The sequence below is a fragment of the Pararge aegeria genome, chromosome 18 (genome assembly GCF_905163445.1).
Source record: "Pararge aegeria chromosome 18, ilParAegt1.1, whole genome shotgun sequence".
In the NCBI taxonomy this organism is placed as follows: Eukaryota; Metazoa; Arthropoda; class Insecta; order Lepidoptera; family Nymphalidae; genus Pararge; species Pararge aegeria.
In genome coordinates, this window is record NC_053197.1 from 15,596,286 (window position 1) to 15,612,633 (window position 16,348).

The 16,348-nt window shown below is 34.0% G+C and overlaps 1 protein-coding gene across 1 annotated transcript in view; it reads right to left on the reverse strand.

Annotated features, from left to right (window-relative positions):
- The window catches only part of LOC120631522 (breast cancer metastasis-suppressor 1-like protein), a 130,477-nt gene extending 121,367 nt beyond the window's left edge, over positions 1-9,110 (reverse strand). The window contains exons 1-3 of the mRNA XM_039901143.1: positions 8,798-9,110; positions 7,005-7,155; positions 5,359-5,452 (exon numbers count right to left, since the gene is read on the reverse strand). Of these exons, the coding sequence (XP_039757077.1) occupies positions 5,359-5,452; positions 7,005-7,155; positions 8,798-8,999 (447 nt within the window). The 5' untranslated portion in view covers positions 9,000-9,110. The remainder of the gene's footprint in view (positions 1-5,358; positions 5,453-7,004; positions 7,156-8,797) is intronic.
- Positions 9,111-16,348: the final 7,238 nt, after the last annotated feature.

The following is a 16,348-nucleotide window of genomic DNA, read 5'->3' on the forward strand; positions in this document are numbered from 1 at the left end:
GGCTCTTCTTAGACCAAGGCAAGTTTAGAACCCTCGTAGCTTTAGGTTTAAGTTGGCGAACGAAGTTTTCACCATCCCCTTACAATTATGTACACGTTTATGTATGAACGCTTCATAAGTGCCTGTGATAGGCAGTGGCGTGCATAGAGGGTATGCACAGGGTATGCAGATGATATAAAATGAAGAAAATCTAAAGTAAAAGTTATAATTACTTAAAGGTTTTTTATAACTCTTACAATGCCTATCCTCAAGTTTTTTATAATTCGTACTGGAGATTTTCTTCATTTTAAATCATTTGCATACCCTGTGCATACCTTCTATGCACGCCACTGGTCATAGGCCTACATGAATAAAGTAATTTTGAATTAGAATGTGTAAAAACCGCATAGAGGATCAAATATATAGATCAATTATAAACACTTTTGATACGTGAAGCCTGCTACGTTTGTAGTACCACTAGTTCGGAAGACAGATTCTACTGAAAATTCGGCAGGTAACTCGGTAGTCGCTTTTTAACAAAGTTAAAAATGTATAATTGTTAGAGATGAAAAAGGAGCTAACTGCTTCCAAGCAACCTTGAAATTCATTAATTGAATTGAAAGAGTTTCATACATTGTTAAACAAATTACCGCTTTAAACTCAATCCCGCATAATGAGCTATAAGTGGAAGTTTTTTCGAAATCACAGATTCAGTTTTTATATTTATTTGTATAGATAGAGCTATCAGAACCAGAAACCTCAAAAAAAAAACAATGAGGACAACTTTACGCTTCTCTTGATCACGCGTAGCGTTGATGTCTTTTTTTAGGTAACTCCTTCCTCGAATCTTTTTATAAGAAAAAAAACGTTTCCAAGAGTATCCTTATTATAACAGCTGAGTTTCTTGCCGGCTTCTTCTCGGTAGAAACTGCCTTCCGAACCGGTGGTAGAGTCACTACAAACAGACAGACTTGACGTTTCAAAATTGATTATATTAGGCCTACTTGAAATAAATGAATTTTGAATTTACGGAGCTAGATTGTCATTAGTGTCCAAATGCTTCCTTTCAGGTAGGAGAAGGGGATTTACGTCTTGAACTTCAATCTACTCCATTGTGGTTAGGTGGACTTCCAGGCTATAACGCGTAACTCTAAAACCGGAAATAAAATTAACGGGAAGGCGCTCCGAGGCACAAACCCCAATAACTTAGTCTAAAAATTCTTGGGTCCGACGGTATCGAACTTTGGTGGTATATTTCCGAGACTCGAGATTAACGGGGTAGCTGAAGACACTTTAATGTCACTAGACCTTAAAGAAAAACCTCGGAAAAGTGCTTCCCCGTACATAAAGAGGTAATGCTTGTAGGTACCACAGAACTCGGAACATACAGAAACCGTGTATACGACAAACATTGAAGCACCAAAAAGCACTCCACTTCAGTAGTGTTTCTCGAACAAGCTGTTAGTAACTTAATTACATTTAGCAGTTGACAGTAGTTATTTTACCTGTAATGTGCTACACGCTTATCATAAAATGGGAAAAATGACAAAAGTTTGCGAGCTAGCAACATTCTGCGTGTGTGAAGTGAGACGTGCACAGTGCATTACAACTTACAGATTTAATATGTTACTTCAATATGAATATTTGGCGAATCGAGCAGGTGGCCCATCCGATGTTAAATGGAAAACCCTCGCGTATAAACAGAGATCCTTCGCGAGTAGCGATGTTTCGATACCTTTTTTGTTCGCGCTTATAATAAATAATAAATGATACAGGAAGTCTACGTTAAGGTAATAAATGAGGACATCCAGACACGACTCGCAAAATCTGAAGTGGAAATGGGCGAGGCACAGAGCTCGGAGAACCGATGGACGTTCCAAGATGCTGGAATGGCGACCCCGCACAGGTAAACGCAGAGTTGTTCGGCCCCCAACGGGGTGGACAGACGACATAAAACGAGTCGCTGGAAGATGCTGGAAACAAGCGTCAAGCGGTACTGGACCATGGATTTTGAAACTCCCTACAAAATACCTATGTCCAGCAGTCTTCAATCGGATGAAGTGATGATGATGGTGATGATGAGACACGACTCCCCAAAACCCTTCCCTAGTGTACAGTGGCGCGCACTTCATACATTCACTAAAGCACTGCATACCCTAAAATTCAAATTCAAAATTCAATATTTCTTTATTCATGCAGGCCTATCACAGGCACTTATGAAGCGTTCATACATATTTGTTTACATAATTGTAACGGGATGGTGATAACTTCGTTCGCCAACTTAAATCTAAAGCTACGAGGGTTCCAAACGGGCGCTGGTCTAAGAAGAGCCTACAACAAACTTAGCCGGGTAAATTTATTTTTTTGTTATCACCATCTTCCAGTAAATTTAAATTAAGCTATGAAGCTAGAGCAATTGATATAAAACCCGTATAGAAGGACAATTTTTGCCGTTTTATGCAATTTTCCTGCTGTATGCATACCCTGGTAACCTGGTAAGAAAACCAGTGCACGCCACTGCCAGTGTACATAGCAAAACACAAAAATAAGGTACGGATATCTGCAAAACGATAAAACTGTTACTCAAAATGTTAATGCAATAATGGCTGAATTAGGGTTCGCTATTTTCTCTATTCTGAGGTAGGCACCTCCGAAGAAGACTTCTGCATACGTATTTAAGATCATTTCAGAGAACCGGAAGGCATACAGGTTTCCTCACGTTGTTTTTTTAGTAAATAAAGTATAAAAATAAGTTTATTATAGATATGTAATATAATGAAACTATTCGTGCAAGTTCCGACAAGAATTTAGAGAGTGAATTCAGCCGTCAATAACGCATCAAGATTTTTTAGAACCATGAATCGAATAAGGTTATTTGAGTTTATAGTGTAACGTTTAACACAGCGCTTTTATAAATACTTACCAGTACAGTACAAGAGTTTAACCTACTACTAAAAATATTATTAAGAATTAAATAAAAACGTACACTTACCCTTGCAATTTGTTTGCAGCTAAAAAATTTATCTACTAGGAAAGACGCAAAAAAAAAAAACTCGCATTATGCCTTCTAAACTAGCCGAAAATTTAATATCCGTCTTCAAAGAAGAAACACTTATTTTTATGATAAACGGGCATTTAAGCAAGCAACAAACTTATACAATTTAATTTTTATACCTAACTAGCGCGTACCCAGCCCGCTTCGCCCGGCTAGATTTTGCTTTATTTTATTTCAACCCAAAAATTACATCATTAAATTTTTAATTTAAGTCTCATAATATATTAAATCATTTATTTCTCTCCGTATTCATTCTCTTCTATTCTCTTCCCGAGCGGGTGAAGATAATTATCTACACCCATGTACACCCAACAATAGAATATCATCATAGTAAATAAAAGCTGTATTTGACAGTTTGACAGTTCAAAAATAGGAGTGCTCCGATCGTCACCAAACTTTACAGGATTACTCGCCGTGTCAATCCGGAGATTCCCCGAAAGTTTCATTGAAATCGGTCCAGCCGTTTCGGAGCCTATACGGAACATACCCACACACTTTCTCTTTTATATATATAGATAGATAGATATTATATTCTTGAAAAATATTTAATTGTAAATTCAAATTATTTTAAGCTCTTTTATCATGATTACAAATTGAACTGGTTTTTCTTACTGACCCACACAAAATAACGTCAATAATATATATAAAAAACGCTTATATACATATTCATATAATAAAATTAGTTTAAAATACTTTCAACCATATTGCAATGCCCTGGGGCTTCACGTTCACGTTCTTTTGCCTGTCTTCACAATAATGTGTACAGCATTGTGTGCCAACATGACAGCAATAAATAAATGGATCTAATTTAATTTAATATAATATAATATACATTTAATAAGCATCTTCTAGGCAAGCGCATCCCATCTTAGGCAACATCTGAACTTTTCATCAGGTGACATTATGGTCAAGCGCTAGTCTATTTAAAAAAAAATCCTAATCGAAAATTCCTTATTGTTAGATACCATCAAAGACACTGAGTTGTAGTAAAACTAAAGGTATAAACGATCTGAACGCGCCCTAGTTTGTTGCATTCTTAATTATTTATTTGAAAATTTAGTATTTATTTCGAGTCGATAATAAATATGGTAGGTTACCATAAAGAAACTCACTAAGGGTATGAAAGCTAGGTTAGGTTGTATCTTGAACTCCTTCATTATTTACCAAAAATGTCACAAAATGGAATAGCAGTAATTCTTAGACTACTTCGATACGGAAAAATGTACGAGCAATGCACCAATGGGGTCTCGGCCATTTCAAATGTACAGTAGCGCCATCTGTTGGACTATTGTCCCACTAAATATGAACAACAGAGGCATTGTAGCAAACCGTAACAAACTGCAAGAGCATGCTCGAGCTCTCGTCCACGAATGTTTCTCTTATTCTTTTACTGTTTTGAATAAAAATGTTACAATGTAAAAATTGCAAGTAAATTAAAATATTACATGAAACTAATTGCTATACGAGCCATTCCCGTGGAATGCTGCAAAGACTACACTCTGCAGAGCCAGGCTGATTTTTTACGCAATAAATGAGCCAACACATCTGTTAACACCCGCAATCACCGCGGTGTAATGTCTCAAAAGAATATCTTGGCACTTAGACGATCTCCAAGGTAAATGGAGCAAATATGTAACTCTATATTGAATGAAGTAGAGTTATAGTATGCAAGATAGAATCTATATTACCTAACCACTCTGGCACACATTATCTAACTCTACCATGCTCGCGCAGTTAGCGCTAGTGTTTCAGAATTATAGCGCCATCTATTACAATAAAGTTGTACTACTACGAGCGTGAAACATTCACACACAAACACAGTAACTTTAAATTATTTTAAGTTAACTTTTTAAAAAGGCAGGCAGTGCTGCTGACAGAAATGAAAGTTAGTAACAATGAAATGACATAAATGGAATGAGTCGGTGACGCGAAATTGCAATATTTTATCCATACACAAAGTCAAGCATAGTTGAGTATACGTAATGTATTAGTGTATATATGCGTACAAATGTACACAGACATATAACGTCACGTCACGACACGGGCATGTTGAGGTCACCGGTGACGCGAACCCACGTAACGCGAAGTTAGTTTAGAATAGAATAGAATAGAATTTGTTTATTTACCAGAACAACACAAACAGACTTACATACGGAGTAACTTAAAAATTTTGTACTTAATTATTAATAGCTTAAGTCTATGATGTGTCGTAGTTTTTTTTTTTTAGTTTTGTTTTTCTTTAGTAGATTTTACCTCAATAATATTTATATGTACTTCATTATTACTATTATTGTTCTACCATGCTTCTATATTATAGCACTTACCCTAAAATTCTGATGAGCGGCCTGTTCCTCTGCCTCGTACTTGTGTTTAATGTTCTCGATTCTCATTTGCTTCAGGATACCGGCCACCTCAATCCTGGTCAATATCAAATATATTTATATTTTTGACGACCACCCTGGCGCAGCGGAGAGCGCTGTGAATTTCGAAGGCCGATTGGCGCAGTGCGCATCGACCCTGCTTGCTGAGCCAAGGCCGTGGGTTCGATTCCCACAACTGGACAATGTTTGTCTGATGAATATGAATGTTTTTCAGTGTCTAGGTGTTTATCTATATAAGTATTTATGTTTATTATTCATCAGTCATCTTAGTGCCCATAACACAAGCTATGCTTACTTTGGGGCTAGATGGCGATGTGTGTATTGTCGTAGTATATTTATTTATATTTTATTTTATTTAGGTAGTAGGTCCCGGGGTTGATTCCCGGCAGGGTCAAATTGGGAATGTATAATTTCTGAATTTGGTCTGGTCTGGTGGGCTTTGGCCTTGGCTAGTAGCCAACCTACCGACAAAGACGTGAACACCAGGCAAGGCCACAGAAAATTCAGAAATTATAAATTAATAATACATATCCAAGATAAGACTAAAACATATAATAAATGCTCCGAGTCTAATGGGGTTATGTTTGGCTCTTCTAATATTCAAAATTCAAAAAATTCAAAATTTAAAATTCATTTATTTCAAGTAGGCCTAATATAAGCACTTTTGAAACGTCAAGTCTGTCTGTTTGTAGTGATTCTACCACCGGTTCGGAAGGCAGATTCTACCAAGAAGAAGCCGGCAAGAAACTCAGCAGTTGCTCTTTTCCAACATCAACAATTTACATTTTGCATTTTAACATTCATTTTCTATCTTGTGAGAGCTGAAAGCGGAGCCGGATGCTTCCAAGCAACCTTGTCATTAAAAAATTCATCAATTGTATAGTAACCTCGCTCTAATAAATGTGTTTTAACAAATTCTTTAAACTTGTGCATTGGCAGGTCCAAAATCACCTTAGGAATCATATTATAAAAGCGTATACTCAATCCCACAAATGATCCCTGTACCTTACGCAGACGATATGCAGATGACACTAATTTATGACCATTTCTTGTAAGTCGACTGTTTATGTCCACTTTTTGTTTATAAAGACTAATATGTTTATAAATTCTAATAAATAACAATGAGAGATGGTGTTAACAAAAAAGATTACCATGCTAAGTTTGTTTTGGGCTACTACTTATACCGGGTTGCGTTTGGAACCCCCGTTCAGGTTCAGTTTTAAGTTTACGAATATGGTTATCGCCATTATCTCACTACCGTTTACACATTTCTATTGTAATGTACGAATCATAACCGCCATATATGGGCCTACTTAAAAAAAGATATTTTTAATTTTGATATTTTATTACTATTATTACTATATATATTTGTTACTAACTAAAAGTAAAATTGGTTCTAAGTGCCTACTACCTAGTGCCTAATATTATACAGCAGGTATTAAGAGACGGTATTGTCGTAAAATGGCTTTCTTTTGAATCCATACAAATCTTAGTTAACTTTCAAGTGATTAAATAATTAGAAAATCACACACTAAGTACAGGCAGCAGACATACAAACTTTAAAATTTTGGTTATTTTCAAAACCTCACCTAACTCTCATATTCTCTTGCAAGCGGTGCAGGGGCCCAAGGTACTCTTGGGATCTTCCACCACGCACTTCAGAAAGTTGGTATTCAACATGCTTCATTCTTTCATTGTATAGCTGCTCTCGAAGAACTGTGAACTGCCTCTCTAGGTTAGCTGGAATTATTAGAAGGATATTATACTATATGGCATGATAACTTAATTATGCATTTAAAAACCTCATCTGTCACCCCCAGCTCTGTAATGTTACATTGTTAATAGGCATTCAATATTTGCATTAGACCTTAGACTCTCCATGCTGCACCAGTGTGGTTTGGCAGTCTTTATAGATAGATAGATTAAGTTTTTATTGCACAAATTATAAGAAAATACAAAACTAAAAAAAAATTGCAAAGGCGATTGCTTTAAGCAGTCTCCTTCAGACATAGAATGGATCCCTTTATGGAAGATTGAAGTAAGAGAAAACTTTATGTTAGTAATTAATAAAAGCCCTTGTTCAATATTTTCTTACTACTTTTATGTTAACAATTGTAATTACTTTGTTCAAAGAATAATTTATATTTATAAATATTCATATCAACCCATTACCTGCCCACTACAGGGCATGGTTCATCCCCCACAATGATAAGGGGTTAAGGCTGCAATCCACCACGCTGGCTCAGTGCAGATTAGTGGACCCCACACACCTTTGAGAGCATTATGGAGAACTCTCAGGCATGCAGGTTTCCTCACAATGTTTTCATTCACCGTAGAAGCAAGTGATATTTTAGTAGCTTAAAATGCACATGACCTAGTAAAGTTAGAGGCAAGTGCTGGGATTCAAGCTCAGCCCTCCCCAATGTGTAGTAGAAATCCTACTATAATATAAATAAGATTAAATAATTAAAAGATTTTCATTACATTTATAAAATTAAAAATTTCATTTATTTCAAGAAGGCCTAATATAGGCACTTTCAAAACATCAAGTCTGTCTGTTTGTAGTGATTCTACCTTAAAGATATTTTGTATACGAATATTGTAATTATTTTTTTAAGTTTTTCAGAGACTATTGTGATACTTCTTCATCAACATCTCTAACTTGCCAGTTTCTTAACAATCTTCTTAACTAATCTTGAAACCAACCTGAGAATAGCACACAGAACCCAGTACCTTGTGATTGCAGAAAACCAACCAATGAGGCAGTTGACATAATAGCACTAAATTAAAAAAGTTTATTGACATATTATTTACAATGTCTCAATGTTTGATGAATGAGACCCAATAATTACAATAGCAGAGTTGAGACCCTGGCCTCTTCTATCATTGAAGAGGTGGATATTGGGGCTAAGACCCACTATGCTGTTCCAGGGAAGGTTTACAAAAAACTGAATAGCCCTTCTTAGTTAGTGATTATTATAAAATTTTAGTAATGATAACCAGAACAGATATCTTTAAAGGCCCTCTGAGGAACAGAGGAAAGGTAAGTGTTTAAATTTAAAACTCCAAGGTTGTACACCTATCCGGTGACCTATTTGGATTAATGTTGCTTGATCTACACTATTTCTTTAAGTATCTACAAAAATCCTCATACTTTTCTTTTATGTCAATGAATAATAATAATTATATCAAATACATAAAAATAAAGTTAGTCTTCAAAAATATTTTTTAAATAATTTCGAGTTTAAAACAGCTAACAAATAATTAAAGTTTGATATTCCCAATAAAAACACTTTAAATTCCAAAACGTAAAGTTCAAAATCGCGTACACAAGGTCGCATATTATTGTTTTGTAAACATAACCTATTTCGTGAGTACTAACCTAAGTGGTCCAAGCATTCGTTTCTCCTCCGTTCGCATTCGCTCTCATCCATCTCGGAGGAGTCATCAGAGTCTGGTTCGTCGGCTTCCTCAGCGCTGGAGTCACGGTCCGGGCCCCTGGAAGAACCCCCAGACCTCTCCGTATCACCCCCCGACATATCCCCGTCTCCATCGCTATCACCTTCCACTTTCATCGACGGCATTTTTCTTCGTTGAAAGTTAAGAATTTTTAAGGTTTTAATTAACTACAAAACGTATTTACAATAAATTTGATTTCGCCCCAATTCCCTCGGATAAAACATGAAACGTCAACCTCAACAATCAAATGTCAGCTGTCAAAACGTATCGTAACCACAGAGGAATAACCTTAATTACACCTTTAGTCGAATAAAAAAATCAATCATGGTTCATGGATTTCATGGCATAGCAAATTACAGAAAACTTATATCTTTATCAGTAAGCTTCTGTTAGTATTTCTGTTTAAACGTTAGGCCACAAAAATAATTTTCAGGCCAACTCACAAGCAACTAGAGTTAAAAAAATAGTAGCAGTTATTTTTAACTGACTTCAAAAAGGGGGAGGTTCTCAATTCGTTGGAATATTTTTTAACAGATAGTATTTATTATTTAACTTTTACTTAAAAATACATAAAATATGGATGTAATAAATCTAACTCAAACACTCTTTTAGAGTGTAGTATTCTCATTGGTTGCACAACTGACTGTTAATTTATCAATCAACCATGGCTCGAATTTAAGCACCGCAGTCGCCATGTCGACAAATGACAGTTGAGTGTTGGCGCTTCTTTTTTTTTCTTGTCCTGTAGGGCAAAGGCAATTAACAGTTTACGCTTAAATTTGACATTTCTTTGTGAATTTTTTATTTTAGTTGTCTATGTCACAGGCTTCCCCACTAGCGGAGTTTGTAGAGGGAACTTATATAAACTTATAAAGGTACAAGGTGTACCCGCGGTTTTCCCCGCACTGACTTTATGGGCAACCGCTGGGTTCCCACAGTTATAGCCCGAATCATCATCATCATTACACTGCAACTTTTAGAAGCCAAACTAATGTACCGAGTAATAGCTCAGCCAGGTGATACGACGCGTAGGTTATAAAAGTTTTTATGGTATCGTTAGTAACATTAATACATAATTTAAGACGTAAACGCCCTTGTTAATAGTCAGTTTAAAAAACTAATTCTAAAACCAGTGCAGTAATTTAAAATTGTATGGTACCTACCTAGTACCTATTCGTATCTCTACTTTTAAGCAATGGCGTTATACTCGTTATTTTATGTTCATAAAGCAACAAGAAAGCTATTTTATTAATTGGTCAAATACCGGCACCACGTTTTAACCATTTTCATGCGATTTCGGTGCAAGTTGACGCATTCTTTACGATTTTTATATATTTCATTGTAGACTTATACTTCTATAAATAGATATACACTATGATAAAGATAAATTATTAAGGAAGCCAATGCCGTTTACAGAATCATGAAAGGTGGGATGGATATTTTTTTATACGCATTTCCCCAATAAGTGTCGTAAATGTAAGATTTTTAAAAAAAGAACGGCTTCCAAATTTGAACTGTTTGAAATTGACATTTAGATTTTTGAGGATGGATGGCGCGCTTCAGAGGTTAAATGAAAAGGGGTTTTTTACTACACAGCGCGATAATATATTTACTTATTAATAGGTATTCCAGCAATGCTTTTAATTATATAGATCAAGACTTTCATTCCTATTTCTATGGAGGGTAGAGGTAAGGAGAGTCATCTTATATGGGAGGAAAGTTGAAAAAGTGTCCAGTTATTGCGCTAAATAACAGTTCAAAAATCCTCCACAATGGCGCTGGTGGATGCACAGGGTATGGTATGAATGTAGCAATCGTAGATGAATTGAAGTATGCCGAGTTAAAAAATTTAATGTCATTATCGACTAAAGTAGTTAATTATTGAGAATTTCAACAACTTACGTTGTACAAAATATTGTGGTAAATATAACCTTACTTCCTTGTATCTCCATACTTCCTTGTTTATTTTCAAGCCTACTCTAACAATATTTATATTTGGCGCTTCTTTTAAGAGTTACCCTGATGCAAATGTGGCGCCATCCTAATTTAATACATTTTGACGACACTTTTTCATATACACAGATGACTCTCCTTACCTCTACCCTCCATACCTATTTCTTACTGTGCTTTTAATACTTGACGTTGGCCTTTCATAGAAATTTCCAAAGTCAACTGTCTTGTTCTTCACAGATCCTGCGCTTTACAACCACCTATTAACCTGCGATTTTCAGTGTACACCATTCGAGCACCTTAGCGCTCTTTACATAGAAAAACAAATGTTCGGACCCCAATGTCCATCGGTCCTCTAAACAAGTAATTACAGAATTAATTTTTGCTTTTGTTTGAGCAGAAAATAAAACAAACTTTTTATCTGATATTAAATTTAATAGGTACTCTATTATTTACATTAAATTGTTCACTATTAACATGGTATTTATAATATTTTATCATTCACTTGTCAATATATTTTATGTACAGGATTATGTATAAATTATATAATAATATCAATAATCTGAACTTTTGACAAATCCCACATACAAATTAAGGCTGACGAAGAGAGCACTTGAGAATTGTTCATTGCATTAATACTGCAAGTATTTATAATGCAAGTTTCAAGTACCTACTTCTTCACCAGCATGTTGAACTTATTAAATACACAGAATGACGCGAGGCAAGACTGTAACTTTCGTTATATTATTACTGTAGTTGATGATGCGTCTACACGTTATTCCAACTGCTGACGCAGTATAAAGAAGATTTGAATTTGAAAGGACAAGGACTTATTCCAGCAGTTAAGGTTGTACTTTAATGAAATATCCCAAAAGGATGAAACGGGACTGTGAAAGGTTGGCTGAAATATCCGTAACTTTTAAACTTTAATACACAATGGTAGTCTTTCAATAAAACCCTTTTCAGGTATTTTTGGCGAAATAACATATACTATGGACTACATTTCGCGTAGGTATCGTAATTATCTGAATAGTAATGTATTTTTGGGAAACCAGATATTATGCTAGTGTCAGATATTATATTACACTGTCAAGTTGACTACGGCTGTTGCTTGTCAAACTCACAGTTTTGTACTTAATGAGAGGCAAAGCGCGATCCGCAACTACAATAGTAAAACGAAAATTGCACCCTTCCTCCACAGACAAAAACTAGTTGACACAATAGCACCTCCACAGGCTACACATTATAACAATCGGTACTCAAACAACTTACACAATACAAAATATTTGTCTTTCGATCAATATTAAAAAACGTTTACAACACGATACTTCAAAATCAGCACACTATATTTTAAGAAATTTAACTTAGGTTTATAAAGTACATAATATAAAATATTATTAAGTATTTTAATTTAATAAAAATTGTGATTATTAAAAATGTATAACGTAAGTGATACCACGGTTTAATTGTGTGGTAATTTCAATTTATTTGGCACTAAAACATTTGGAATGCACAATTCTATCTACTTACATACAAGGTTAATGTAAAGAGACTAATTTTAAATGCATGCTTGATGCTTACTTCACAATTGCATTTGAAATATTTTATTGGTTCAATCTCCATCGTAGTTTTAGGTGCGTCATTATAACTTGGCAACACTATCGGGACAGTAATCACAAACAGTTATGATTTTCCCCTTTTATTGTTATTTCCATTACAAAAGTGCTTTTTGGAGTTAAAAAATAGTTTATCTCTAAGTTTTCCAAAGAAAAGAGGTGTTGCCAAGTTACAAAAAGAATTTGTTACATAATGGAGTTTTTTCCCTCAGAAGCGGTAAATTTGAATGTTGATAAAAGACGCTATTGATCTAAAAGTACATTAAAAATGGTAAATTTGACAAAAAGGAGATTTTTTATTTGGCAAATACGTTTCCTTTTTTATATAGGAATATTATAAAAATTACAGTAAAGCCATTTTCATAGGGTAGTTTTGACATTTATGATGTTAATATTTGTTACAGTGGTAGTGTATGTGGCAATCCAGTTTTATAAATTTCAATGACTTAAACAACGATGTAGGAATTTTTTTGCTAGGCTCGAAAATATATTAGCCAATCAATTAGAACAACACCACGTTGCGTATGTGTCATGATAGCTCCAGCTGCTTCTGTAGCCTTAGTACAAGGTGGTTCCCTCGCAATCGATTGGTCATTTTCGCATATCAAACTACATATCGGTATGCCACTCGTTTTAGAGTCGCAAATCCTGTACTTCTGATATTTATGATGCAAAAGTTCTGCCAAAAACCCTAGATGATAAATTCTAGTCAAATGTGAGCTTTAGTAACTGTTAACAAGTTCGATATTTCGACAATCGACATCGATATCTCAATTGCGGGCGAGCGAATCTCGTACTAATGCTGTACTACTCAGTAGTGCATAAAAATGCTATGAGCGAGATAATCACACTATTTTTTCGAGTTTAAAATCTAAAGTTTCAGAAATAAGGCTTGAATTGCATTGGTGCTTACAATTGTTTTTAAACAGCCGTTAGATTACTCCTTCCTCCGCCAGCGAACATAGACGATGTAACATATAAATGGTATTGTACCCCATTTGAATTAAAATAAAATTTCCTAACTTAACATTGTTTACGAAGGGAAAAAAATATTAGATGTTTTTGATTTTTTTGTGAAAGCTTACAATAATAACTTTCCAAAAAATTATAGTAATGAAGGGGCAGCATATACATACTTATAATCAGTACCCTAAGTACAAGTTTTGCTCGCTTGCAATCGAGCGGGGGTTTTCGTATATCAAACTCTGTATAGTCAAAGTAACATGGACCTAATGTCACTTGTTTTAGAGTCGCAAATATTGAAATTCTAATTTTTTCGTTTTACAAACGTTCTATTTAAAGCCCGAGCTCAAGAATTGTATGCAAATTTGAGCTTTAATACAATGCAGGTAGGGACAATTTTACTCCGATGTTCAAGTTTTTCCATACTCGAAAACGACTCCTCAATTGCGAGCGCACAAATCTTGTACTAAGCTTACAGTATTGCCAAAATAAGATTTGATTGCAATCTTGTTTTGAATGTATAGAAACACTGAAATGAACAGTCGAAGTAAAATGGACGTAACAGTCCTTGTTTTAAACTAGTAAATTCTGATTGTTGTATTACAAACCGGAGCAGTGCAGATGAATATGTATTAGGTCTACATTACTCTGATGTTCAGCCTTCGATACTCAAAAACGACGTCGACTTCGTGTAACAGCAGAGGAAAAATTGAACTTATGTAAACTGCTTAAGCCCTTAAAATCTACGGGAGCTGATTGTGGATCGATAATAAAATAAACAAAGAATTTGCGACTCTCAAATAAGTGTATACATTTTGCTATTTAGAACCGAAAGCGATTCCATTATTGTGAGCGTGCAAACTTATGAAATGTCAAAATATACCTATTAAGATGGCTATACTTTAGATATGTAGTATTTTATTCACGGTATCCGTAGTCAGATCGGGATTTTTAAATATAGCTTCATCTACTCGCTATATAATAACTGCTTTTTATATTATTTTGTTTCTTTTATATCAATTAGAACTTCTACCGCCGATTAAGTCGGAGAGCTGGTGGGATTTTTTAACATAGAACTTGGTAAAATATTGGAATATTTTTAATGGTTTCAGTTGTCTTGCCGTGACCTAAGTCTATATGACATTCAAATTAATTCACACTCGTATATTTAATATTAGTTGTTTTGCTATGAATGAGAAGAAATCAGAATTCAGTAAGTAATAAATTCAGTAATTTTGTAAGAAAACTTCATTGCAAGTTTCATTTCCTTTTTTTTAACTGCGCTTGACTGCACAGTGACAGCAGGATGATCGGAATACACACACAGGACAACACTCTCGAAATTAGCATTCACCTTATCCATCAATGAAATGACATTTTCCGCTATAAAATCTGTGTTTCGTGCAGTTTACACATGAAATAGGTGTTAAATTAAACATAACAAAATATGTTTAGTCCACAGTTACCTAACAATTATTCATTGTAAAGTCAACATCTCCTGAGGATGCTCCGGTTTCGAAGCGAAACGTGCATAGAGGGTACATTGCCGAAGATCTGTTTGGTGTGTGGTATAAGGATTGAAGAAATTATAAATTACACGATTCAGATTCTCCTGCTTTTCGTGGACTATAGCAAATTAAGCTTAATTTTCATTATGTTTAGCGCATAGTTGCGATGCAGAGGATAAAGTTTCAGATAATTCAGGGACTGTGTAATCAAAACACAAACTTAAATCCAGGAGAGCCCTCTTCAATATTTCCCACCAGCTATTGGACTAATTCTTCTTAAGAAACCCACGACAAGGCCTAGCTAATGGAGAAATTTTGGAAATATCCCTATTTTTATAACTACTGTAAAAAGTTTTGGCAATTATAGAATATTTTATTGTTTTAATTCTTTCGTAGTTATTAAATAGTTCTCTTAAGTAGGTACCTATTATAACTATAAGTTGTAAATTATATTAATTCCGTTCATTTTATTGTTAGTGTTTTAATGTACCATAATAATATAAATACACAATAAAATATCGATAATTATATGAAAAAAACACGCCCGTAGCCAGAATAGATAAAGGGGGAGTATGAACATCTCAAGGACATATTTTTAAATCCGATATCTATTATTCTTACTATAATAATATAATAGTAATAACATGTTTTTATAATTACTATTTAATGTATAGTCTTGTTTTCACAGCTTTTTTCCTGACGAATATATTGTAATGTGAATATGAAATCATAAGTACACAGGTACAATGAACTTTTTTCTAGCTACGGTCTTCAAGAAAAAGGTTTAGTAGGAAAAAGATTACTATATCATTTAATTTACATTTTTGCAGTTTCATTTAATAATTGATTATTAAATAACTTGATATTCGATTTAAAAACTGATTTGTAAATTATTTATTATATTTTGTAACAATTGTAAAATTCATGGTGTAATAATTCAAATTTACTAAATTCAAATCTTTAACTTATTGTACGATTTTTTTTAATAATTTATAAGTAATATAAAATGTTGTCATAATTAATAACTTGTTATAAGATTCATTATTAATTTGAATATTTTGATAAAATTCTTTAGAATAATTATTATTCTTCAAAAGTTAAGTACATGAGTATATTGCGTTCATTTAACTGAGATTACATTTATTATTTATGAGAAAGTAACTAAAAGAATTTTCAGTAATTTATATGCTTTGTATAGTAATAAATAATATTGTACCTACTTGTAACATTGGCGAAAGAAATAAGTATAATCCATATTTTATTGATATTAGCTGCGTTTTTTGATAAAAGCTACTTTAAAAAAACATGAAAACAGTTTATTGTAGCAAAACATCCTATTTTTTTCGATAACATCATGAAAATAATAAATTTGTTACCAATAGTAAAAACTTATGATATCAATAAACACAAATAATTTTATTAAGTAAGTACAATAAA